Below are 27,299 nucleotides of genomic sequence, written 5' to 3' on the forward strand. Positions count from 1 at the left end.
TTGGTTATTTACGATGTACGATGATCCCTGTTAAGCATCCATGGCTGAATGGTTAAAGCGCCCAACTCATAATTGGTAAATTTGCGGGTTCAATTCCTGCTGGATGCACACGAACGGGAACATTCCATAAGTCTATTGGAACTGGCTCTCTATCCATGGAATCTCATCCATCATCCATACATAACGAATTGGTATGGTATATTCATACCATAACATAAGAACAATAAGAACTCGAATTCTTATCGATACTGGAACTCAGAGCATAGGAGGGAAAGTCGATTTATGGATGGAATCAAATACGCAGTATTTACAGAAAAAAGTCTTCGTTTATTGGGAAAGAATCAATATACTTTTAATGTCGAATCGGGATTCACTAAGACAGAAATAAAGCATTGGGTCGAACTCTTCTTTGGTGTTAAGGTGGTAGCTGTGAATAGCCATCGACTACCTGGAAAAGGTAGAAGAATAGGACCTATTCTGGGCCATACAATGCATTACAGACGTATGATCATTACCCTTCAACCGGGTTATTCTATTCCACTTCTAGATAGAGAAAAAAACTAAAGGAGAATACTTAATAATACGGCGAAACATTTATACAAAACACCTATCCCGAGCACACGCAAGGGAACCGTAGACAGGCAAGTGAAATCCAATCCACGAAATAATTTGATCCATGGACGGCACCGTTGTGGTAAAGGTCGTAATTCCAGAGGAATCATTACCGCAAGGCATAGAGGGGGAGGTCATAAGCGCCTATACCGTAAAATAGATTTTCGACGGAATCAAAAAGACATATCTGGTAGAATCGTAACCATAGAATACGACCCTAATCGAAATGCATACATTTGTCTCATACACTATGGGGATGGTGAGAAGAGATATATTTTACATCCCAGAGGGGCTATAATTGGAGATACTATTGTTTCTGGTACAAAAGTTCCTATATCAATGGGAAATGCCCTACCTTTGAGTGCGGTTTGAACTATTGATTTACGTAATTGGAAGTAACCAATTAGGTTTACGACGAAACCTAGAAATCGATCACTGATCCAATTTGACTACCTCTACGGGATAGACCTCAACAGAAAACTGTTGAGTAACGGCAGCAAGTGATTGAGTTCAGTAGTTCCTCATAGAAAATTATTGACTCTAGAGATATGGTAATATGGAGAAGACAAAATTGTTTGAAGCACGCACAGAACCGGAAGCGCCCCTTGTTTCAAAGAGAGGAGGACGGGTTATTCACATTTAATTTGATGGTCAGAGGCAAATTGAAAGCTAAGCAGTGGTAATTAAGACCCCCGGGGGAAAATAGGGATGTCTCCTACGTTACCCATAATATGTGGAAGTATCGACGTAATTTCATAGAGTCATTCGATCTGAATGCTACATGAAGAACATAAGCCAGATGACGGAACGCAGAGACCTAGGATGTAGAAGATCATAACATGAGCGATTCGGCAGATTTGGATTCCTTTCCTATATATCCACTCATGTGGTACTTCATCATATGATTCATATAAGATCCATCTGTCTAGAGATCGTCATATACATCTAGAAAGCCGTATGCTTTGGAAGAAGCTTGTACAGTTTGGGAAGGGGTTTTTTGAGAGAAAAGAAGAATCTACTTCAACCGATATGCCCTTAGGCACGGCCATGCATAACATAGAAATCACACGTGGAAGGGGTGGGCAATTAGCTAGAGCAGCAGGTGCTGTAGCGAAACTCATTGCAAAAGAGGGTAAATCGGCCACTTTAAGATTACCATCTGGGGAGGTCCGTTTAGTATCCCAAAATTGCTTAGCAACAGTCGGACAAGTGGGTAATGTTGGGGTGAACCAAAAAAGTTTGGGTAGAGCCGGATCTAAGTGTTGGCTAGGTAAACGCCCCGTAGTAAGAGGGGTAGTTATGAACCCTGTGGACCACCCCCATGGGGGCGGTGAAGGGAAAGCTCCCATTGGTAGAAAAAAACCCACAACCCCTTGGGGTTATCCTGCGCTTGGAAGAAGAACTAGGAAAAGGAAAAAATATAGCGATAGTTTTATTCTTCGTCGCCGTAAGTAAATACGTAACTAGGAATATGGAAAATTGCATTTTTGGAATTTGCAATAATGCGATGGGCGAACGACGGGAATTGAACCCGCGCATGGTGGATTCACAATCCACTGCCTTGATCCACTTGGCTACATCCGCCCCTTATCCAGCTAAAGGATTTTTTTCTTTTTTCCGTTGATCATTATTCTATTTATTCTGACCTCCGTACTTCGATCGAGATATTGGACATAGAATGCCACTCTTTAAAAAGGAAAAAAGGAGTAATCAGCTGTGACACGAAAAAAAACGAATCCTTTTGTAGCTCATCATTTATTGGCAAAGATAGAAAAGGTCAATATGAAGGAGGAGAAAGAAACAATAGTAACGTGGTCCCGGGCATCTAGCATTCTACCCACAATGGTTGGCCATACAATTGCGATTCATAATGGAAAGGAACATATACCTATTTACATAACAAATCCTATGGTAGGTCGCAAATTGGGAGAATTCGTGCCTACTCGGCATTTTACGAGTTATGAAAATGCAAGAAAGGATACTAAATCTCGTCGTTAACTGAATTCTGAATAGAAAGATTAAGAAGAAAAAAAAGATTCAAAATACCCAATATCTTGCTAGAACAAGATATTGGGTATTTTTGTCTTTTCTTTCTTCAAAAATTCTTATATGTTAGCAGAAAAACCTTATCCATTAATAGCTGGAACTTCAACAGCAGCTAAGTCTAGAGGGAAGTTGTGAGCATTACGTTCGTGCATTACTTCCATACCAAGGTTAGCACGGTTGATGATATCAGCCCAAGTATTAATAACGCGACCTTGACTATCAACTACAGATTGGTTGAAATTGAAACCATTTAGGTTGAAAGCCATAGTACTAATACCTAAAGCAGTGAACCAGATTCCTACTACAGGCCAAGCAGCCAAGAAGAAGTGTAAAGAACGAGAGTTGTTGAAACTAGCATATTGGAAGATTAATCGGCCAAAATAACCATGAGCAGCCACAATATTATAAGTCTCTTCCTCTTGACCAAATTTGTAACCCTCATTAGCAGATTCATTTTCAGTAGTTTCCCTGATCAAACTAGAGGTTACCAAGGAACCATGCATAGCACTGAATAGGGAACCGCCGAATACACCAGCTACACCTAACATGTGGAATGGATGCATAAGGATGTTGTGCTCTGCCTGGAATACAATCATAAAGTTGAAAGTACCAGAGATTCCTAAAGGCATACCATCAGAAAAGCTTCCTTGACCAATAGGGTAAATCAAGAAAACAGCAGTAGCAGCTGCAACAGGAGCTGAATATGCAACAGCAATCCAAGGACGCATACCCAGACGGAAACTAAGTTCCCACTCACGACCCATATAACAAGCTACACCAAGTAAGAAGTGTAGAACAATTAGCTCATAAGGACCACCATTGTATAACCACTCATCAACAGATGCAGCTTCCCAAATTGGGTAAAAGTGCAATCCGATCGCCGCAGAAGTAGGAATAATAGCACCAGAGATAATATTGTTTCCATAAAGTAAAGAACCAGAAACAGGCTCGCGAATACCATCAATATCTACTGGAGGGGCAGCGATGAAGGCGATAATAAATACAGAAGTTGCGGTCAATAAGGTAGGGATCATCAAAACACCGAACCATCCGATGTAAAGACGATTTTCAGTGCTAGTTATCCAGTTGCAGAAGCGACCCCACAGGCTTGTACTTTCGCGTCTCTCTAAAATTGCAGTCATGGTAAGATCTTGGTTTATTCAAATTGCAAGGACTCCCAAGCACACGTATTAACTAGAATATAGATAATAGAAGGCTTGTTATTTAACAGTATAACATAGACTATATACCAATGTCAACCAAGTCAGCCCAAAGATTGGCTATCCATATAAATAAATTAACCAAACCAATAATTTTGTATTTGTAAATGAAGTGAGTAAAAGTTAAAAACTTTGATGGGTCTTTTCTATATGGGTTGCCCGGGACTCGAACCCGGAACTAGTCGGATGGAGTAGATAATTCTTCCTTGTTACAATAGAGAAAAATCCCTCCCCAAATCGTGCTTGCATTTTTCATTGCACACGACTTTCCCTATGTAGAAATAGCCAATATTCTATTCCAAAGAGGAAGTTCTACTAATTTTTTAATTAGTAAGTTGATTCACCTACTCTTTATTATAATAAAAGGAACATTTCAGAATGAAAAATATGAAAGTTTTTTCTTGATCATTTATCAACCCTTTCCTGTTTATTAGTTTTGTCTAATGATTAATTAAGAGGGTTGACCAGGTCATTGATACCTATAATATCCAAATACCAAATACGCTCAGTGTGTGATCCACTGAAAGAAAAAAGAGTTGTTTTGGTGAACATCAAAGAAAAAACTTGCTCTTCTTCCGTAAAAAATTCTTCTAAAAATGCCGAACCCAATCGTTGCATAAAAGTTCGTACCGTGCTTTTATGTTTACGAGCTAAAGTTCTAGCGCATGAAAGTCGAAGTATATACTTTAGTCGATACAAAGTCCGTTTTTTCGAAGATCCACTATGATAATGAAAAAGATTTCTACATATCCGACCAAATCGATCAAGAATATCCCAATCTGATAAATCCGTCCAAATGGGTTTACTAATAGGATGCCCCGATCCAGTACAAAATTGAGCTTTTGATAAGTATCCTATGAGGAGAGTAGCGGGGACTATGGTATCGAATTTTTTCATTCGAGTATCTATGAGAAATGAATTCTCCAGCATTTGATTCCTTACCAACAAAGGACTTTTTGGTACACTTGAAAGGTATCCCATAAAATCGAAGCAAGAGTTTGCTAATTGGTTTATATGGATTCTTCGCGGCTGAGTCCAAAAAAAGAAATAATATTGCCAGAAATTGATAAGGTAGCATTTCCATTTCTTTTTCAAAAAAAAACTGCCTTTTGATGCAAGAATTGCCTTTCCTTGATATCGAACATAATGTATAAGAGGATCCATAAAGAACCATAAGGTTTTCCGAGAAAAACCAGGGTACATTATCCCAAAATGTTCCATCTTCCTAGAAAAGTGGATTCGTTCCAGAAAAGTTCCAGAATATGCTAATGGTAAGCAAGAAGATTGTTTACGAAGAAACAACAAGAAAAATTCATATTCTGATACATAAGAGTTATATAGGAATTTAACTAGTCTTTTATTTTCTTTTTGAAAAAAAAGAATGGATTTCATTGAAGTAATAAAACTATTCCAATTCGAATAGTAGTTGAGAAAGAATCGCAATAAATGCAAAGATGGAACATCTTGGATACGGTATTGAAGGAGTTGAACCAAGATTTCCAAATGGATAGGATAGGGTATTTCTATATGTGATAGATAATCCAAATGCAAAAATTTGTCTTCTAAAAAGGGAAATATTGAATGAATAGAGCGTAAATTCTGAAACTTTGGTATTTCTTTTTCTTTCGGACAAGATAATTCCCGTAGCGAGAATGGGATTTCCACAACAATCGCAAACCCCTCAGATAGAATCTGAGAATAAAACTCAGAATAAAAAAAAATTTTGTAATCCAATAATCGATCTTGATTAGGATGATTAACCGAGTTATCCAAAAAATTCTGCTGATACATTCGAATAATTAAACGTTTCACAAGTAGTGAACTAAATTTCTTGTTATTCCAACTAACTATTTCCACAGGTTCAGAACCGTTTAATCCATAATCATGAGCAAATGCATAAATATACTCCTGAAAGAGAAGTGGGTAGACAAAGTATTGTTGACGAGATTTCTGTTTTTCTGAATACCCTTCGAATTTTTCCATTTGTATTTCTACTTGAATCAGAGAGAAGAAGCATTTCTCGGTTTATCGAATGATGATACATAGTGCAATATGGTCAGAACAGGGTGTTGCATTTTTAATACAAACCCTGGAAAGAAAGGGAGTCTAATCCACGGATCTTTTTCCGCTCCTTTTCTACCGAATTAGTTTATGTTTGTTCTAAATTACAAAAAAGAACAGAACAAGTTTTTTATTTTTGCAGGCCAATCGCTCTTTTGACTTTGGAATACAGCCTCTTTATCAATATACTGCTTCTTTTACACATTCAATCCATAACATCCCTTATTCAATCCATAATCAAGAATAATTAGGATTTCTAAAAAAAAAGAAAAAATAAAGGGTCCACTCATAGGAAAACCCAACCTTTCCCCACATCCGGCACTAATCTATTTTTAACGTCTAATTAGAGCGGGGAATCCTTCCAATTAGGAAGTTAAGCTCGTTGCTTTTTATTTTACCAGAATTGGAGCCAGGCTCTATCCATTTATTCACTAGACCCAGAAAATCGTAATTTTGGATTCCATTCAAAAAAGATTGATTTTATTACGACATGCTATTTTTTCCATTCATTACCTTTGAGGATCAGTCGTGGTCTTCTAGACTCTACCAAGAGTCTGGACGAATTTGTTGTTTCATCCAAATGTGTAAAAGATCATAGTCGCACTTAAAAGCCGAGTACTCTACCATTGAGTTAGCAACCCAGATAAAAAAAGGATCTTAGATACGATCGAAATCCAAAAATCAATGGAATTACACCGCGCGCTTCTGTCAAAACATTGAACTAGCAAGACATCAAAAGAAAGATTTTATCGACCATGAAAAACACTCAAATGGCAAAACGAACAGGTCCGGTTAAATTCCACTAAAGTGAAAAAAAAGAGCGACCCTAATCACGATGGCCAAATTCTCCTTTTTTTAGCGATTTTTATTAAAAAAAATATATATTATATTGTATGAGAATACATGCAAGAGGAACACCCTTATCATTTGAGCGAAGTGTAAGCAGAAAAATTAAATATGGAGTGAGGATAAAGAGACCCATCTATCTACAAATTCTATTTGTTCAATAGACCTTTGTCAATGGAAATACAATGGTAAGAAAACAAATTAGATAGAAAAAGTAAATAAAATAGGGGCTTATGTTGGATTGGCACGATATAAATCCAAATAGGATTAAGAAAGAGGTAAATTGTGTCTAAATAATTAGACAACGAGGAATACTAATAATCTTCTCCTATCCTACTTTTTTATTCATTTAGTTCTTCAATTAACTCAAAGTTCTTTCTTTTTCTTTAAAGAATTCCGCCTTCCTTAAAATATCATAAACAGTTCTTGTCGGTTGAGCACCCTTTTCAAGGAAATAGAGAATAGCTGGAACATTTAAACAAGTTTGATTCTTTATCGGATCATAAAAACCTACTTTTCGAAGATCTCTTCCTTCTCTTCGAGATCGAACATCAATTGCAACGATTCGATAGACAGCTTATTGGGATAGATGTAGATAAACAACGCCCCCCCTAGAAACGTATAGGAGGTTTTCTCCTCATACGGCTCGAGAAAATGATTCGAATTTCTGTCGATAATAATAGAAATTAGACTATGACGTCCATTAATTTCCTTACAGAAAAAACAAATTTCATTTATACTCATGACTCAAGTTGGCTAATTCTGCCTGAGAAACTTCGAAGGCAAAATCCTTCAAAAATTTTTGAGTCGTCTTTAAACTCTTTTCTTTGTCTCATTTCGAACGAATTGACTTTTATTCCTTATTCTGATCCAACTCTGTTGTTGAGACAATTGAAAATTGTGTTTACTTGTTCTGGAATCCTTTATCTTTGATTTGTGAAATCCTTGGGTTTAGACATTACTTCGGGAATTCCTATTTTTTTCTTTCAAAAGAGTAGCAACATACCCTTTTTTCTTATTTCCTTCGATAAAGCATTTATCTCTTCTATAGAAATCTAATAAGGGGGATTGATTCTGATATACTTTTATTGGACTTTCTTCGTATTTTAACCTTTCGATTTATTTCTATATTAAGGATAGACTGACAAAGTTGGCCTAATTTATTAGTTTTCACTAACCCTAGATTCTTTCCCTTGATAAAAAATAAACTCTGTCCTCTCGAGCTCCATCGTGTACTATGTTACTTAAACCCTGCGCAAATTTGGTTCGGAACGAATAGAACAGGCTATGTCGAGCCAAGAGCATTTTCATTACTATGGAAAATGATGGATAGCAAAATCCACAATCGATCATGTCCTTCAAGTCGCACGTTGCTTTCTACCACATCGTTTTAAACGAAGTTTTACCATAACAAACATTCCTCTTTTCATTGCAAAGTGGTATAGAAAATTGATCCAATATGGATGGAATCATGAATAGTCATTGGTTTTGTTTTTTGTATACTAATTAAAATTAAAACTTGCTATCTATGGAGCAATATGGATAAAAGAAAGTAAGTATTTATCCGGGAAGCCTCCGCCAAGATCCAATTTATTTAAACCCATATTCGAATTCTATCATATGAATGAAACATAGAAAAAGACGACTAAACAAGTTTGCTTAAAACTTATTTATTATTAAATTTCCACCCTCAACGGATGGCTCGAGATGATCAATCTTGAAGTGAGAAGAGAAGGATTGACTCTTCCTCAATAAATAAACTATCAACCTCCAAAAAAGTTTAATTCATTTAATTACTAGAATTAGAATTCTATTAGTAATATATTTTTTCCGTACCAAAAACAATTAACTATAATAACTAAATAAACTATTCCAATGAATAGATTGAAAGTTTTTGGTAGTTAATTGTTTTTGGTACTTCTTCGACTCGAAGACCAAAAGGAAGAAAAAAATATGATTAAGTGATTATTAAGTGATTATTAAGTGATCATAGTAGAGGCATATCCTGAATGTGCCTGCTAGATCCCATTTTTTTCATGAAAATAAAGGTAGTCAATTTGACTGGACTTAAGACTTTATTATGTTTTCTGAGAAAACATAAGATATCATTATTCTCTTTAATAAACTTTTGTCTCATACGGAGTACTATATGATTTCACCGTTTGTTTCATCAGAAACAATCTGGGACGGAAGGATTCGAACCTCCGAGTAACGGGACCAAAACCCGCTGCCTTACCACTTGGCCACGCCCCATTTCGGGTTTTATGCGACACTAATAAACACTATTATGTTTATTTGTTATTCGTCAATACCATTTCAATTACATAAATAAAGAAGAGATATTCTCTTGCTAGTATTCTACACATGCAGATAATATAGAATCAAAAAAATGCATTGATCATTACATGGAATTCTATTAAGATATTATATGAAAGTCGAATTTATTCCACTCTCATTTGAGAGTGCGAATACAAGGAGGTATTTTGTGTTTGGGAAAGTCCGAAGAAAAAAAGATTTTGAATCTGCCTTTTCCTTCTTTCCCTTAAAAAAATAACTCAATCAAAATCCAATTATTTACTCTACAAGAATGAAATGCTTGTTATGCCTAATATACTTAGTTTAACCTGTATCTGTTTTAATTCTGTTCTTTATCCTACTAGTTTTTTCTTTGCCAAATTGCCCGAAGCTTATGCTATTTTCAATCCAATCGTGGATATTATGCCTGTTATACCTCTATTCTTTTTTCTATTAGCCTTTGTTTGGCAAGCTGCTGTAAGTTTTCGATGAAATCTTTAGTACTCTGTATGCCAAATTGAATGATGTGTTCATTCCAAAAAAAAAAATTAAAATGGGTAAAAGCCGAGAAGTTTTATATTTTTATATTATGAACCCTCAATTCTAAAATTGAAATTATTCTACATTGAATGGGTAGCTACAGCAATAAATTTGGATCAGCCTTTCTACTCCCCTGCACCTAGGTTGAGCAGGTACCTTTAGGTACCTACACAATACCTATTCAATACCACCTAACCCTATTTTTGCTATTGATAAGAGTTCTTATTATAAATGAATTCTTGCAATTTTTTTCCAGAATTCATTTTTGCATTTTTAGGTATCAAAAAAAACCATCCTAGTGGATCCGTGTGGTAAGGAAAAACTGGTAATCTATTCCTTAAAAAAAAATCTTGGAGATTATGTAATGCTTACTCTCAAACTTTTTGTTTATACAGTAGTGATATTCTTTGTTTCACTCTTTATCTTTGGATTCTTATCTAATGATCCAGGACGGAATCCTGGACGCGAGGAGTAAAAATTCAATTTTTTTTTTTTCTTACAAATTGGATTTGTTTCGTACATTTATCTATGAGAAAATCCGGGGGTCAGAATTCTTTCCAGTTTGAAAGTCCCAAATGATCCAAGGGAGCGGAAAGAGAGGGATTCGAACCCTCGGTACAAAAAAATTGTACAACGGATTAGCAATCCGCCGCTTTAGTCCACTCAGCCATCTCTCCACGTTCCAAAGCGAAAGGTTTCCGTGATATGATATAGGCAAGAAATAAGAAATAACGGTTGCAAAAAACCCCTTTTTTTCTTTCAAAAGTCTATAAAAATTATATTGCCAATTCCATTTTAGTTATATTCTTTTTTCTTAATGTTAATAAAAAAAAGAAGAAAATTCTTGTTTTTTCTTTGTAAAAATCGATATTGACCGAGAGACAATCAAATAGATTTTCTCTTTAGCGGGCATTTCCATATAGGACTTGTTATAATTATAATAAAACAAGCTATATATAAAAAAACGCTTTTTTTTTTTTTGTCGATTATTTATCAAGAAAGCAAAAAGGGTTCTTATCAAATCCACCATAAAATTGGAAAGAAGCATAAAGTAAGTAGACCTGACTCCTTGAATGATGCCTCTATCCGCTATTCTGATATATAAATTCGATGTAGATGAAATTGTATAAGCGAATTTTTCGTATTTCCTTAGACTTAGACCGCGCAAGACAAGAATTTTTCGCTATTTACGATTTCATATTCTTGTTACTAGATGTTCTATAGGAATAAGAAGAAATCGCAACTCCTTTGCGCTACACATAAAAATTGATTTCGAAGGTCCTTTTTTTTTTCAGAATCCTCCATTTTAGTTCTTCCCCCCATGCAATAGAGAGGGAATGGGAAAAAAGGGGTTACTTTTATTTTCATTTTTCCCTTAAAAGATAGACTTTGAAATAGGAGTCTTGGAATAATGCTGAATTCAAAGGTTTATTTCTATAAGTATAAGATAAGAAAAACAAATCGAATCAAATTCATGGATTTACAACGACCTCGGTTGTGACTCCATAGATAAAAATGGAAAATTTCTCTCTTCGAGACCATTGAAAAAGGGCATTGAACGAGAAAGAAATCGTCCACAGATATAAAACTATCATATGCCTTGGAAAGTGATATGAGGTGCTCGGAAATGGTTGAAGTAATTGAATAGGAGGATCACTATGACTATAGCCCTTGGTAGAGTTCCTAAAGAAGAAAATGATCTATTTGATACTATGGATGACTGGTTACGAAGGGACCGTTTCGTTTTTGTAGGATGGTCTGGCCTATTGCTCTTTCCTTGTGCTTATTTCGCTTTAGGGGGTTGGTTTACAGGGACAACTTTTGTAACTTCTTGGTATACCCATGGATTGGCAAGTTCCTATTTGGAAGGTTGTAATTTCTTAACCGCAGCAGTTTCTACCCCTGCCAATAGTTTAGCACACTCTTTGTTGCTACTATGGGGGCCAGAAGCACAAGGAGATTTTACTCGTTGGTGTCAATTAGGCGGTCTATGGACTTTTGTAGCTCTCCACGGGGCTTTTGCACTAATAGGTTTCATGTTACGCCAATTTGAACTTGCTCGGTCTGTTCAATTGCGGCCTTATAATGCAATCTCATTCTCTGGTCCAATTGCTGTTTTTGTTTCGGTATTCCTTATTTATCCACTGGGGCAATCTGGTTGGTTCTTTGCGCCGAGTTTTGGCGTAGCAGCGATATTTCGATTCATCCTTTTCTTCCAAGGATTTCATAATTGGACGTTGAACCCATTTCATATGATGGGAGTTGCCGGAGTATTAGGCGCGGCTCTGCTATGCGCTATTCATGGAGCAACCGTAGAAAACACTCTATTTGAGGACGGTGATGGTGCAAATACCTTCCGTGCTTTTAACCCAACTCAAGCTGAAGAAACTTATTCAATGGTCACTGCTAACCGCTTTTGGTCCCAAATCTTTGGTGTTGCTTTTTCCAATAAACGTTGGTTACATTTCTTTATGCTATTTGTACCCGTCACCGGTTTATGGATGAGTGCTATTGGCGTAGTTGGCTTGGCTCTGAACTTACGTGCCTATGACTTTGTTTCCCAGGAAATCCGTGCAGCGGAAGATCCTGAATTCGAGACTTTCTACACCAAAAATATTCTTTTAAACGAGGGTATTCGTGCGTGGATGGCAGCTCAGGATCAGCCTCATGAAAATCTTATATTCCCTGAGGAGGTTCTACCACGTGGAAACGCTCTTTAATGGAACTTTCGTTTTAGCTGGTCGTGACCAAGAAACCACCGGCTTTGCTTGGTGGGCTGGGAATGCCAGACTTATCAATTTGTCCGGTAAACTACTTGGAGCTCACGTAGCCCATGCCGGATTAATCGTATTCTGGGCCGGAGCAATGAACCTATTTGAAGTGGCCCATTTCGTACCAGAAAAGCCCATGTATGAACAAGGGTTGATTTTACTTCCACACTTAGCTACTCTAGGTTGGGGAGTAGGGCCAGGGGGGGAAGTTCTAGATACTTTTCCATACTTTGTATCTGGCGTACTTCACCTAATTTCCTCCGCAGTCTTAGGCTTCGGTGGCATTTATCACGCGCTTCTGGGACCCGAGACTCTTGAAGAATCTTTTCCATTCTTTGGTTATGTCTGGAAAGATAGAAATAAAATGACTACAATTTTGGGTATTCACTTAATTTTGTTAGGTCTAGGTGCTTTTCTTCTAGTACTCAAGGCTCTTTATTTTGGCGGTGTATATGATACCTGGGCCCCTGGGGGGGGAGATGTAAGAAAAATTACCAATTTGACCCTTAGTCCCAGTGTTATATTTGGTTATTTACTAAAATCTCCTTTTGGGGGAGAAGGGTGGATTGTTAGTGTAGATGATTTAGAAGATATAATTGGTGGACATGTATGGTTGGGTTTTATTTGTGTATTTGGGGGAATTTGGCATATTTTAACCAAACCCTTCGCATGGGCTCGCCGTGCATTTGTATGGTCTGGAGAAGCTTACTTGTCTTATAGTTTAGCTGCTTTATCTGTCTTTGGTTTTATCGCTTGTTGTTTTGTATGGTTCAATAATACAGCTTATCCGAGTGAGTTTTATGGACCCACCGGGCCAGAAGCTTCTCAAGCTCAAGCATTTACTTTTCTAGTTAGAGACCAGCGTCTTGGAGCTAATGTGGGATCCGCTCAAGGACCCACAGGTTTAGGGAAATATCTAATGCGTTCCCCAACTGGGGAGGTTATCTTTGGAGGGGAAACTATGCGTTTTTGGGACCTTCGTGCTCCATGGTTAGAACCTCTAAGGGGCCCCAACGGTTTGGACTTGAGTAGGTTGAAAAAAGACATACAACCTTGGCAAGAACGGCGCTCAGCAGAATATATGACCCACGCTCCTTTAGGCTCTTTAAATTCCGTGGGTGGCGTAGCGACCGAGATCAATGCAGTTAATTATGTCTCTCCTAGAAGTTGGTTATCAACTTCTCATTTTGTTCTAGGATTCTTCTTTTTTGTGGGCCATTTATGGCATGCAGGAAGAGCCCGAGCTGCTGCAGCAGGTTTTGAAAAGGGAATCGATCGTGATTTGGAACCTGTTCTTTACATGAACCCTCTTAACTAAGATTTTCTTATTTATACCTGTTCTACTTTTTTTCTGTTCTGGCTCGGTTATTCTATCTAGCCGAGCCATTCATTCCTTTTTATGAAAGAAAGATAAGGGACAGAATAAAAAAAAATGAAAGAAACAAACGTATTCAATAAGCAAAAGGAGAGAGAGGGATTCGAACCCTCGATAGTTCCTAGAACTATACCGGTTTTCAAGACCGGAGCTATCAACCACTCAGCCATCTCTCCACCGCCTAATCCTTATTTTACTCCTACAAATAGAACATAGCCATATAAAAAATAAAAATATTTATTAACCTCTAGAAAGATATCAGATACAAGTTCCTTTTCGATATATCTCTGTATACTGTATACACGGATACAGGATCCGCTATACCCGCTTGTGAAATAAAGACTAAATAACCTCCTCTCACCCCCATATCCAAATAAAAAAGAGGTTAAGTAATAAATTTTAATTAAAGAGAAGAATCAATGGATTCATGATTAAACCCCTCCTACTTCTTGTATTTTTTTACAATTTTGGTTAAGTGAGGGATCAAATATGTAGTCAACTTTATTTGATGGTAGCTTGGAGGATTAGAAATATGACTATTGCTTTCCAATTAGCTGTTTTTGCATTAATTGCGACTTCCTCAGTCTTAGTAATTAGTGTACCCCTTGTATTTGCTTCTCCTGATGGTTGGTCAAATAATAAAAATGTTGTATTTTCCGGTACATCATTATGGATTGGACTAGTCTTTCTCGTAGCTATTCTGAATTCTCTCATTTCTTAAATTAAATTTGGTTAATATTTAGTAACCCCATAAAAAAGAAATAATAAAGGCCATTTAAAAAATTCGAATAGTGAGACGTATTAAAACGCAATTTGCGTTCCGAATTGCTAGCTCTTCTCTTTCAGTATTATGAAATTCCCATTAGAATATTCATTGACAGATAATAAAAAAAGGAAAACTCTAATATCTAATATAATAGAATAGAAAATGAAATGAAACGGTCGACCCAGACATAGACGGTCGACCCAAGCGGATATACGCTATAAAATATATACCGTAGCGAGCGTAGTTCAATGGTAAAACATCTCCTTGCCAAGGAGAAGATACGGGTTCGATTCCCGCCGCTCGCCCGCTTAATTTATCAAAGTACTATGATAAAAAGTTTAGTCTAGTTAATTGTTTAACTACTTATATTAAATTAAGTATTAATTAAGTATTAGTCTAGTGCCGTATCCCTTACTATATTTACCCTTCCTTTGCATCCCCCTCAAAAAAAGAGGGCGCTCCGGAGGCAGAAATAGAACTAGCCAACAGAGCCCCAAAATTGGGTATTAACTGAGACAAACAACGGGCAAACTGTTTTTAAAAGGAAGGGAGAGGTAGACTGTCCCTTTCATTTCATTTTTATTTTCTGCAAGGTAGGGAGAAGCCTTGCGCCTTCTTTTTGTGAAGGCAAGTGGCTTCGCAAATTGCTCAATTTTGCCCTCTAGGGCCCGGAACTAATGAATAAAAAAGGGTTGGATACGCCCCTCTACCATATCTAGAGAAATAGAATACTCCTTTTATAGAGACTGCTAAGTGCGGAGACGGGAATCGAACCCGTGACCTCAAGGTTATGAGCCTCGTGAGCTACCAAACTGCTCTACTCCGCTCTGTAGTACCAGAAACTGGTGGACAAAAAAGGCTTGAATACAAGCCTTTAACATGTCTAGACAAATAGAATACTCCTTTTATACAGAATGGAGCGGGTAGCGGGAATCGAACCCGCATCGTTAGCTTGGAAGGCTAGGGGTTATAGTCGACGTTGGTTGATTATTTTTAACGTCTCTAATTCAAAACCGAACATGAAATTTTGATTTCATTCGGCTCCTTTATGGATATTCTCACCACTTAACATCTATGTCAGCTTTTCTATTTGAATGGAACCAAAGCTCTCTGCTTTCTAGATGATCCTTATAGAGTAGGAGATAGAAATTCTATCTAAATCCATCTAATCTACTTACTTCGTTCCCTAATTTCATTCAAGAGATCCTGAGGAAAAGAATTGGGTTTCCACCGAGCTGAAACAATATGCGGATGGTTCTAGTAAACCAAAACTATCGTTTTTTAGCTATTTGGCTTCCTTATCCTTTAACAAAAGAAGATTTAGTTACGATTGGAAATCAACTTTTTTGTATCTTCATCCATAGATCCTTTACTCATATTTTCAAAATTGGAATACTTAAATCCAATGCAAAATTATGCTTCGCGACTCTGTACTCATATCATAATCCAATTTTTATTTTGGATGCAATTTAAATTAGTTTTTGGGTACAAATCGCCAGAATGTATATTCTTCCTCAATATGCTATTGAGAGGAAAAGGATTTAATCCTTTATAAGAACTAAAGTTTTCATCGGAATATAAAAAAAAACTTAAGGATGCCTTAAGTATATCATTTCAAATTCAGTTATTAATAGAACGAATCACACTTTTACCACTAAACTATACCCGCTACATTGTATATTATGGTATAAATGGTACCCTTTGTCAAGGATAGCCATTTGACAAGGAGGCTAATTCCCCCTTATTGAATCAGATGGAGAAGGTTCATGACACTGAGCCATTGGTACTTCTACTTCGATCGCGCGCCTTTACTTTAGGATTTAGATAGCCCCTCTCCCTCTGGTCTGTAAAATAAATCTCTTCTTACCCTGCTAATAGCGCCTGAACCAAATGTATTTATTTTGATTAGGATCCTATCCTATTCTACGGTTACGACTACAATAATCATTATTTACTTTGCGAGGACGTAAGTGTGCCAGACTGCTAAATTGTTTTATTATTCCTACAATATAAACTAGGGGATATAGGGGGTAACACTGTCCCTATAAATTCCTTTTTTCCTTTTCTTTTTTGTCCAGAATTGAACAAAAAAGAAATTATAGAAGATGTTTTCTTCCCCCATTAAGTCCGAGCCATAGAGTAAGAGTGAGATGAGTTTTCCAAATTCATCATAGACTTTCCCTATGGCTTGATAGAAGTAAGAAGCAAAGAGTTGTAACTTAAAGAGTCGTAACTTAAAGAAAAAAACGGACAGGGCTGACAGATTTACCTGATGTAAAGAAGATCCTAAAAGTCTATGATTAGTCGACTCTCTCCATTTAACACTTTCCTCTCTCTCCTTTTTTCCACTGACTCAATGCTAGTTTATTAGATTCTTGTTTAAAAGAATCAAAAAAGTTCAATAGAACTAAGAACACATAAAAAATAGCATAGAGGATCAAGGCCATTACCAAAAGTTCCTCCCAAGGATCCTATCCTATTGGGTATCTGTTCCCTGCCTTTTCCCGCTAGGATTGGAAATCTTATATTTTCCATATACCATTGAATCCTTGGGGTTCCAGAATCCGCCTATTTTACTAGCCTTCGGAAACGGAAAACCATGAACCAAGAAGAGTTGGGTATGTTTTTTTTTCTTAATTTTATTTTGAGCTCTCAAGATATCAATACATATACAATCTATACATAATGTCTCTCTCTATATCTCTATATATTATATATATATAATATGTACATTATGCAGTAGACCCATAATGGGAAATCAAAGTGGCAAATTTTTGAATTAAATAAAAAGCCCTTTTAACTCAGTGGTAGAGTAATGCCATGGTAAGGCATAAGTCATCGGTTCAAATCCGATAAAGGGCTTTTTAAATTAGTGGTAGAGTAATCTCGTGCTAAGACGTAAGTCATTGGTTCGAATCTGATAGAGTACTTTTCTACTAAATTGATTCGCTTTTTTCTTTGTTTTTGAAGCTTTCTCTTTAGAGAATTTTATGACTTAGTGCGGGATGAATGCATTTTTGGTCTGAACACTAAATGAAGCACGGAATGGAAATAAAAAAAAAATTGGACTCTTTTTCATCTTATCTTAGATCAATAAAATAACTACCTGTACTGAACTAATCTAGAATCCCTTTTAGTAATCCATTCTTATTCTATACATTTAAAATGAATTTCCCTAAAAGGTAGAGGATGATCCATGAATTAATCTAACCATCAACTAAAAAAATCCTAGATGAAAACATAGCAGAAAAGTTAGAAAAACTCTTTGCTTTGGATCTAGTTATACTTTTCGAGTATATTGACAATTCAAAAAAACTGCTCATACTATGATTATAGTATAATCACGAGCGGTTGTATATGGCCCTATCGTCTAGTGATGCCCCTATCGTCTAGTGGTTCAGGACATCTCTCTTTCAAGGAGGCAGCGGGGATTCGACTTCCCCTGGGGGTAGGGAGTATTATGAAAGGAGGTTAATCATAGATTAGCAAAAACCCTAGAATAAATTCTTCCTGGGTCGATGCCCGAGTGGTTAATGGGGACGGACTGTAAATTCGTTGACAATGTCTACGCTGGTTCAAATCCAGCTCGGCCCAAAAATCTAGGGCTTCGTGAATATGAACTAAATCCTTTTGTTTTTCTCCCATAAAATAAAATGTCTGATCTATAGAAATAAAAGAGAAATAAAAAAGGGGATTTTTTTTTCTAATCCATATCTCTCTCATTCCTTTCTTACAAACAAAAGAGTTTTTCTTGTTGAAGGGTGGATTATTATCCATTTTTAGTGATAAAAAATCACGACATACTAGTTATGTCACTCTCACTATACCCACGTATAATATAATATTAATATGTGGGTATGTAGTATATGATTCGTCTATTTCTTAGAGTACGACAGACGAATCGAATCTTCTTATGGTTCTATTTAAGAATGGGTATGCCATACACCCCGCGGGGATTGTAGTTCAATTGGTCAGAGCACCGCCCTGTCAAGGCGGAAGCTGCGGGTTCGAGCCCCGTCAGTCCCGAACTAGGGTTCAATGAATGGAGAAATTCATATTTCCTTTTTCCATGAAAAAAAAGGGGCAGGGAGCAAGATCAAATACCCATAGGGCACCCTTACTTCACTTTTTTATTTTGCATCTCTCATTAAAGAGGGAGGGAAGGAGTATAGGAATTTTTTTCACTACTCCCGATCGATAAAGATAAAGAAAGACACACATACGATATGTGGATTAGTAGAATTTTAGGATATTACTCTATCTTTCTTTATGATGATACCATCCTCATCTTAATTTCCTATTCCACTGTTATGGAATAGAGTACCGGTATTTTACCGGAATCCATACATAAATTGTATTCCCTTTTTATTTCAGACCTCTTTTCCCCATCTCACTTCTACTGCTTATTTGGATGTCTATGTGACCCATAGAAAGTTGCTCATATAATACATACATAATTGTATGTATAACTATAAGAAAAAGGAAGAGAAATTGTATAAGATTAAGAAAGCTCGTGGGTTAGAGATATAGAAAAGAAAAAGTAGAAAAAAAAGGATTAAAAAAGAGGGAATTCCTAATCCAATCAAAAAACCCATTTTGGTCTTAGTATGGATATAGGATCTTCCTATGTTATACTATATAACTCTCATCCATGAATTGATTTGATAGATCCGATATTCATAATATTGAATTGATTCAGTATTATCAGAATGCAAGCCCTACCCTTGAATTTACAAGATACCCCTTTTTCCTCTCCATGGGATTACATCCCGAGTTATTGTGAAAATAAAAAATAAAGAGGTTATGGAAGTCAATATTCTCGCATTTATTGCTACTGCACTGTTCATTCTAATTCCTACTTCTTTTTTACTTATTATTTATGTAAAAACAGTCAGCCAAAATAATTAAGTGGAATTCCAATTAATCATTGAAGAAATGAAAAAGGGATTAAATAAAAAAAATCCAAGTCTTAAATGAAAGGATCTGGTTGGAATCTTAAAGTGTGGTAGAAAGAACTACATATAGTTTTTTCTACGACACTTTAGAGTCTTTCTATTATATTATCTTTGAATCTACATAGAATAGATTAGTAGATTGAAATAGTTAAGTAGTCTAATTCAATTTCTTTTTTCATTGCATCCACTTAATTTCAATCAGGTCAAAATAAAAAAATCGAAGACAATTCTTGACCAAAGAATCCATGGAAGGAAAGAAAAATAATATAAGAATAGACTATAGTAAAAAGTAAAAGGAAAAAACCAGCGAATCTTTCATGCTTAAATATCCCGCGAGATGCTTCAAAAGAGAATAAAAATTATTCTAAGAATAAAGAAAGAGTATAAAACAAATGGAAAATGTGTGATATGCCGTGAATAGTTCCGTGGAAGAAAGTCTAATTTTCTTATGTATAGAACTTTTTTTAACCATTAGTCATTTCTAGTAGAAATTCTTAATTGGTATAATGGCTCTTTCTTACAATACAAGAGTTTCTTACAGGAGTGAAACAAAACTAAAGAAAAAGATTAAAGAATAACGTTTGACAAAATAATTAATGCAAAACGATCAATTAAAAAAAGAATTGATACAACAATTTGATTACTTAATCAATTAGTAGTATCGTATCCCTAGAGTCCACTCCTTCCCCATACTACTAGTGAAAGAGAAAATGTAAAGACTACCATTAAAGCAGCCCAAGCGAGACTTACTATATCCATCTAAATTATGTCTCCTATTTCTATGAAGGGATTATTCTACTATTGATCAATAATCATAGTGGAATCAAGGGTACAGAGTCAAAAAGGGCTTCTGCCCTAAGGCCATGGATCAATCAGTTCAAGGAATTTACTCCTAACAAATTCTTATAGGAATTCTTGTAGAATTAGAGAGCATTAAAAATACGATACTATAAAGCCCTTTTTTCCTTACCTTAAAAAAGAAAGAGTACGGGAATGATGTCCTGAATAGAAGAAGCGGGAATAGGAAGATTTTTTATTCCTTTTGTTACTCTAGTGTATGTAGGTCACATAAGATGTACGATAAAAAAATGTATGATAATTAGGAAGTCTTGATATTCTTTCGTGGAGTCCCTTCTGGAATCTTAGATTGAAAAAGAGAAGAATGCCCCTTAGGGACCTTTCTTTGGATACCAAGATTTCTGACATCTTATCCTCGTATTTAAAAATTCTCAAATCGAATCAATTAAGAACCAATTCAAATTCATATAATAAAAGAATAAGGAAACACTACCTCACCCCTATTGATAACCATTTTGGCCACTACCGCCAAAACAAACCCTAACCCTAGTTTAAGGATAGAACTATGGTATGGTTTCTCTAAACCCAGTATCGGCAGGCTTAGTTACTCTCTTGCCCGAACTTATGCGAAGTAAAAATTGATTGAATTCGATCAGTACTAGAAAACCTAAGTATTTTATTGATCAGGCGGCACCCAGATTTGAACTGGGGATAAAGGATTTGCAGTCCCCTGCCTTACCGCTTGGCCATGCCGCCAAAAAATCCGATCGAAAATCTAGAAAACAGCAAGTATTCATCCACGTTTTCTTACGAAAAGCCCCTTTCTTTTATTTTGAATATAATTAAACTTACTTTTTTCCAATCTTTTTCAAAAAAGATACTCCTGCTTTTTTTGATCCAGTTTCGATTATTCTCCTCGATAGATTCTATCTTAAAACATACATTGCTAACACAATAAAACTTCCCATTTCTTTCTATTGAGATGAAAAAGAAGAAAAGTGGATTTCTAGTCACAGGCTGCAAAATTCAGAACAAATTGGAACCATTAACTAGAATTCTCTTTCTTTTTTGAATTGCAGTAGTGAACTACTCTTAAATCGGTATTATCTCCCCCCCTTCAATTTCAATGGCATAATAAAATATTATGGCTTTATGCTTAATCCGTGTATAGGTGAACTTTAGGTCCGAGCAGCATTATTATCCAAAGATCCCCTTTATGTACATATCTCTATGGGGAATCGTGCTTTAATTTTTCAAAGTATTAAATTAAATATCTTGAATAAAAAAAGGAAATTTGCTCTGATATTAGAGTATAACCTGACTATCTTGGCCTACCCAAGTGAAATTACGATAAAAGAAAAGCATGGATATGGGGAGAGGTGGATAATTAGATTGGCATGTACTTAAAAAAGGGACTTACTTTATTTTAGAATTCCACAATGAAATACTTAATTTTCTAGCAATTATACTACTCCGATCCGAAATAAAAAAGAACCCTCAAATTATTTTTAGAAATTAAAGTAAGCACGCTATTCTAAATCGAAGTAAAGTAAAACTTTCTAGTGTATTATATTACGGCTTTATTACATTCATAGAAAGGGGATAAAATGAGAAATCTTTGCCATTCAATCTGATTAGAATATTATAAAGTATAAGTGGCATAATTTTTTTTGTAGGAATATTTTAGCAATTCATTTTCATTTCATTTGTACCCCTGGTAAACTAGAATTTTCGTCGAAATGGTCTCTATTCATATGTATGAAATACATATATGAAATACGTATGTGGAGTTCCCTAGAATTTCATGTGATTCAGTAAACAGAATATAGATTCCATGATTGCTAGATCAATCCGTAGGGATTGATGAAGAGTGAGCTGATAATGGAATTTTTCTTTGATAAACAGGAAACTTAAGATTAAGATGCTCCGGAATGGAAACGAGGGAATGTCCACAATACCCGGATTTAGTCAGATCCAATTCGAGGGATTTTTTAGGTTCATTAATCAAGCCTTGGCAGAAGAACTTGACAAGTTTCCAACAATTAAAGATCCAGATCACGAAATTGCATTTCAATTATTTGCGAAAGGATATCAATTGCTAGAACCCTCGATAAAAGAAAGAGATGCTGTGTATGAATCACTCACCTATTCTTCCGAATTATATGTATCTGCGAGATTAATTTTTGGTTTCGATGTGCAAAAGCAAACCATTTCTATCGGAAACATTCCTATAATGAATTCCTTAGGAACCTTTATTATAAATGGAATATACCGAATTGTGATCAATCAAATATTGCTAAGTCCTGGTATTTACTACCGCTCGGAATTAGATCATAAGGGAATTTCTATCTACACCGGGACTATAATATCAGATTGGGGAGGGAGATCGGAATTAGCAATTGATAAAAAAGAAAGGATATGGGCTCGCGTGAGTAGAAAACAAAAGATATCTATTCTAGTTCTATCATCAGCTATGGGTTCGAATCTAAGAGAAATTCTAGATAATGTTTCCTACCCTGAAATTTTCTTGTCTTTCCCGAATGCTAAGGAGAAGAAGAGGATTGAGTCAAAAGAAAAAGCTATTTTGGAGTTTTATCAACAATTTGCTTGTGTAGGTGGGGACCTGGTATTTTCGGAGTCCTTATGCGAGGAATTACAAAAGAAATTTTTTCAACAAAAATGTGAATTAGGAAGGATTGGTCGACGAAATATGAATCGGAGACTTAATCTTGATATACCTCAGAACAATACATTCTTGTTACCACGAGATGTATTGGCCGCTACGGATCATTTGATTGGAATGAAATTTGGAACGGGTATACTTGACGATGACGATATGAATCACTTGAAAAATAAACGTATTCGTTCGGTTGCGGATCTGTTACAAGATCAATTCGGATTGGCTCTTGGTCGTTTACAACATGCAGTTCAAAAAACTATTCGTAGAGTATTCATACGTCAATCGAAACCGACTCCCCAAACTTTGGTAACTCCAACTTCAACTTCAATTTTATTAATAACTACTTATGAGACCTTTTTTGGCACATACCCATTATCTCAAGTTTTTGATCAAACGAATCCATTGACACAAACTGTTCATGGGCGAAAAGTGAGTTGTTTAGGTCCTGGAGGGTTGACGGGGAGAACCGCAAGTTTTCGGAGCCGAGATATTCATCCGAGTCACTATGGGCGTATTTGTCCAATTGACACGTCTGAAGGAATCAATGTTGGACTTACTGGATCCTTAGCAATTCATGCGAGAATTGATCACTTGTGGGGATCTATAGAGAGTCCGTTTTATGAAATATCTGCTGAGAAAGCAAAAGAAAAAAAAGAGAGACAGGTGGTTTATCTATCACCAAATAGAGATGAGTATTATATGATAGCAGCAGGAAATTCTTTGTCCTTGAATCAAGGTATTCAGGAAGAACAGGTTGTTCCAGCTAGATACCGCCAAGAATTCTTGACTATTGCATGGGAACAGATTCATGTTAGAAGTATTTTTCCTTTCCAATATTTTTCTATTGGGGGTTCTCTCATTCCTTTTATTGAGCACAATGATGCGAATCGGGCTTTAATGAGTTCTAATATGCAGCGCCAAGCAGTTCCACTTTCTCGGTCCGAGAAATGCATTGTTGGAACTGGATTGGAACGCCAAACAGCTCTAGATTCGAGGGTTTCCGTTATAGCCGAACGCGAGGGAAAGATCATTTCTACTGATAGTCATAAGATACTTTTATCAAGTAGTGGGAAGACTATAAGTATTCCTTTAGTTAACCACCGTCGCTCTAACAAAAATACTTGTATGCACCAAAAACCTCGGGTTCCACGGGGTAAATCCATTAAAAAAGGACAAATTTTAGCAGAAGGAGCTGCTACAGTTGGGGGGGAACTTGCTTTAGGAAAAAACGTATTAGTAGCTTATATGCCATGGGAAGGTTACAATTTTGAAGACGCAGTACTAATTAGCGAACGTTTGGTATATGAGGATATTTATACCTCTTTTCACATCCGGAAATATGAAATTCAGACGGATACGACAAGCCAGGGCTCCGCTGAAAAAATCACTAAAGAAATACCACATCTAGAAGAACATTTACTCCGCAATTTGGACAAAAATGGAGTTGTTAGGTTGGGATCCTGGGTAGAAACTGGTGATATTTTAGTAGGTAAATTAACGCCTCAGATAGCGAGCGAATCATCATATATCGCAGAAGCTGGATTATTACGGGCCATATTCGGCCTTGAGGTTTCCACTTCAAAAGAAACTTCTCTGAAATTACCTATAGGTGGAAGAGGGCGCGTTATCGATGTGAAATGGATCCAAAGGGACCCCCTCGACATAATGGTTCGTGTATATATTTTACAGAAACGTGAAATCAAAGTTGGGGATAAAGTAGCCGGAAGACATGGGAATAAAGGGATCATTTCCAAAATTTTGCCTAGGCAAGATATGCCCTATTTGCAAGATGGAACACCCGTTGATATGGTCTTCAATCCCTTAGGAGTACCCTCCCGAATGAATGTGGGACAAATATTTGAAAGCTCGCTCGGATTAGCGGGGGATCTGCTAAAGAAACATTATAGAATAGCACCCTTTGATGAGAGATATGAGCAAGAGGCTTCAAGAAAACTTGTGTTTTCAGAATTATATGAAGCCAGTAAAGAAACAAAAAATCCATGGGTATTTGAACCCGAGTACCCGGGAAAAAGCAGAATATTTGATGGAAGAACAGGCGACCCCTTTGAGCAACCTGTTCTAATAGGGAAGTCCTATATCTTAAAATTAATTCATCAAGTTGATGAGAAAATTCATGGGCGTTCTACTGGGCCCTACTCACTTGTTACACAACAACCGGTTAGAGGAAGAGCCAAGCAAGGGGGACAACGAGTAGGAGAAATGGAAGTTTGGGCTTTAGAAGGATTTGGTGTTGCTCATATTTTACAAGAGATACTTACTTATAAATCTGACCATCTTATAGCTCGCCAAGAAATACTTAATGCTACGATCTGGGGAAAAAGAATACCTAATCATGAGGATCCTCCAGAATCTTTTCGAGTGCTCGTTCGAGAACTACGATCTTTGGCTCTAGAACTGAATCATTTCCTTGTATCTGAAAAGAACTTCCAGGTTAATAGGGAGGAAGTTTGATCGGAATAAATATAAATTCTTTTCTTATTTCTATTTTATGATTGACCAATATAAACATCAACAACTTCAAATTGGACTCGTTTCCCCTCAACAAATAAAGGCTTGGGCTAACAAAAACCTACCTAATGGAGAAGCCGTTGGCGAAGTCACAAGGCCCTCTACTTTTCATTATAAAACCGATAAACCAGAAAAAGATGGATTGTTTTGCGAAAGAATCTTTGGACCCATAAAAAGCGGGATTTGCGGTTGTGGCAATTCTCGAGCGAGCGGAGCTGAAAACGAAGACGAAAGATTTTGCCAAAAATGCGGGGTAGAATTTGTGGATTCTCGGATACGAAGATATCAAATGGGATACATCAAACTCGCATGTCCCGTGACTCATGTGTGGTATTTGAAAGGTCTTCCTAGTTATATCGCGAATCTTTTAGATAAACCTCTTAAGAAGTTGGAGGGCCTAGTATACGGCGATTTCTCTTTTGCTAGGCCCAGCACTAAAAAACCCACTTTTTTACGATTACGAGGTTTATTCGAAGAGGAAATTGCATCCTGTAACCACAGCATTTCTCCCTTTTTTTCTACCCCAGGCTTTGCAACATTTCGAAATCGGGAAATTGCGACAGGAGCAGGTGCTATTAGAGAACAATTAGCAGATTTGGATTTGCGAATTATTATAGAGAATTCTTTGGTCGAATGGAAGGAATTAGAAGACGAGGGGTATAGTGGAGATGAGTGGGAAGATAGAAAAAGACGAATAAGAAAAGTTTTTTTGATTAGACGCATGCAATTGGCGAAACATTTTATTCAAACAAATGTAGAACCAGAATGGATGGTTTTGTGCTTATTACCGGTTCTTCCTCCCGAATTGAGACCTATTGTTTATAGGTCTGGAGATAAAGTAGTGACTTCAGACATTAATGAACTTTATAAGAGAGTTATCCGTCGGAACAACAATCTTGCCTATCTATTAAAAAGAAGTGAATTAGCGCCAGCAGATTTAGTAATGTGCCAGGAAAAATTGGTACAAGAAGCCGTGGATACACTTCTTGATAGTGGGTCCCGCGGGCAACCGACGAGGGATGGTCACAATAAAGTATACAAATCACTTTCAGATGTAATTGAAGGTAAAGAGGGAAGGTTTCGCGAGACTCTGCTTGGGAAACGGGTCGATTACTCGGGGCGTTCTGTCATTGTTGTGGGTCCTTCGCTTTCATTACATCAATGTGGATTACCTCTAGAGATAGCAATAAAGCTTTTTCAGCTATTTGTAATTCGCGATTTAATCACGAAACGCGCCACTTCTAATGTCAGGATTGCTAAAAGGAAAATTTGGGAAAAGGAACCCATTGTATGGGAAATACTTCAAGAAGTTATGCGGGGACATCCTGTACTGTTAAATAGAGCACCTACTCTGCATAGATTAGGCATACAGGCCTTTCAACCCACTTTAGTAGAGGGGCGTACTATTTCTTTACACCCATTAGTGTGTAAGGGTTTCAATGCAGACTTTGATGGAGATCAAATGGCTGTTCATCTACCTTTATCCTTGGAAGCTCAGGCGGAAGCCCGTTTACTTATGTTTTCTCATATGAATCTCTTATCTCCTGCTATTGGGGATCCTATTTGCGTACCAACCCAAGACATGCTTATCGGGCTTTATGTATTAACAATTGGAAAGCGTCGAGGTATTTGTGCAAATAGATATAATAGTTTCAGAAACTATCCAAATTTAAAAGTCAATTACAATAATAATAATTCTAAGTATAGGAAAGATAAAGAACCCCATTTTTCTAGTTCTTATGATGCACTGGGAGCTTATAGACAAAAACTAATCAGTTTAGATAGTCCCTTGTGGCTACGATGGA

At 36.6% G+C, this 27,299-nt stretch overlaps 1 protein-coding gene and 8 non-coding genes across 9 annotated transcripts; 5 read left to right on the forward strand and 4 right to left on the reverse strand.

The window, feature by feature from the left end:
- Positions 1 to 10,209: 10,209 nt before the first annotated feature.
- Positions 10,210 to 10,297, reverse strand: TRNAS-GCU. Its single transcript has one exon. It is a non-coding gene; the product is annotated as a tRNA-Ser (tRNA).
- Positions 10,298 to 13,854: 3,557 nt separating this feature from the next.
- Positions 13,855 to 13,942, reverse strand: TRNAS-UGA. Its single transcript has one exon. It is a non-coding gene; the product is annotated as a tRNA-Ser (tRNA).
- Positions 13,943 to 14,766: 824 nt separating this feature from the next.
- On the forward strand, positions 14,767 to 14,837 carry TRNAG-GCC. The gene has a single exon. It is a non-coding gene; the product is annotated as a tRNA-Gly (tRNA).
- A 448-nt stretch (positions 14,838 to 15,285) lies between these two features.
- Positions 15,286 to 15,359, reverse strand: TRNAM-CAU. The gene has a single exon. It is a non-coding gene; the product is annotated as a tRNA-Met (tRNA).
- Positions 15,360 to 17,322: 1,963 nt separating this feature from the next.
- Positions 17,323 to 17,394, forward strand: TRNAT-GGU. Its single transcript has one exon. It is a non-coding gene; the product is annotated as a tRNA-Thr (tRNA).
- A 650-nt stretch (positions 17,395 to 18,044) lies between these two features.
- Positions 18,045 to 18,126, forward strand: TRNAY-GUA. Its single transcript has one exon. It is a non-coding gene; the product is annotated as a tRNA-Tyr (tRNA).
- A 358-nt stretch (positions 18,127 to 18,484) lies between these two features.
- Positions 18,485 to 18,558, forward strand: TRNAD-GUC. The gene has a single exon. It is a non-coding gene; the product is annotated as a tRNA-Asp (tRNA).
- Positions 18,559 to 20,141: 1,583 nt separating this feature from the next.
- On the forward strand, positions 20,142 to 26,183 carry LOC123417013 (DNA-directed RNA polymerase subunit beta). Its single transcript, XM_045106862.1, has one exon. The coding sequence runs from the start codon at positions 22,207 to 22,209 to the stop codon at positions 25,435 to 25,437; it is 3,231 nt and encodes a 1,076-aa protein (XP_044962797.1). The 5' UTR covers positions 20,142 to 22,206; the 3' UTR covers positions 25,438 to 26,183.
- TRNAC-GCA lies at positions 20,971 to 21,041 on the reverse strand. The gene has a single exon. It is a non-coding gene; the product is annotated as a tRNA-Cys (tRNA).
- Positions 26,184 to 27,299: the final 1,116 nt, after the last annotated feature.

Source organism: Hordeum vulgare, unplaced genomic scaffold, assembly GCF_904849725.1.
Source record: "Hordeum vulgare subsp. vulgare unplaced genomic scaffold, MorexV3_pseudomolecules_assembly, whole genome shotgun sequence".
Lineage (NCBI taxonomy): Eukaryota > Viridiplantae > Streptophyta > Magnoliopsida > Poales > Poaceae > Hordeum > Hordeum vulgare.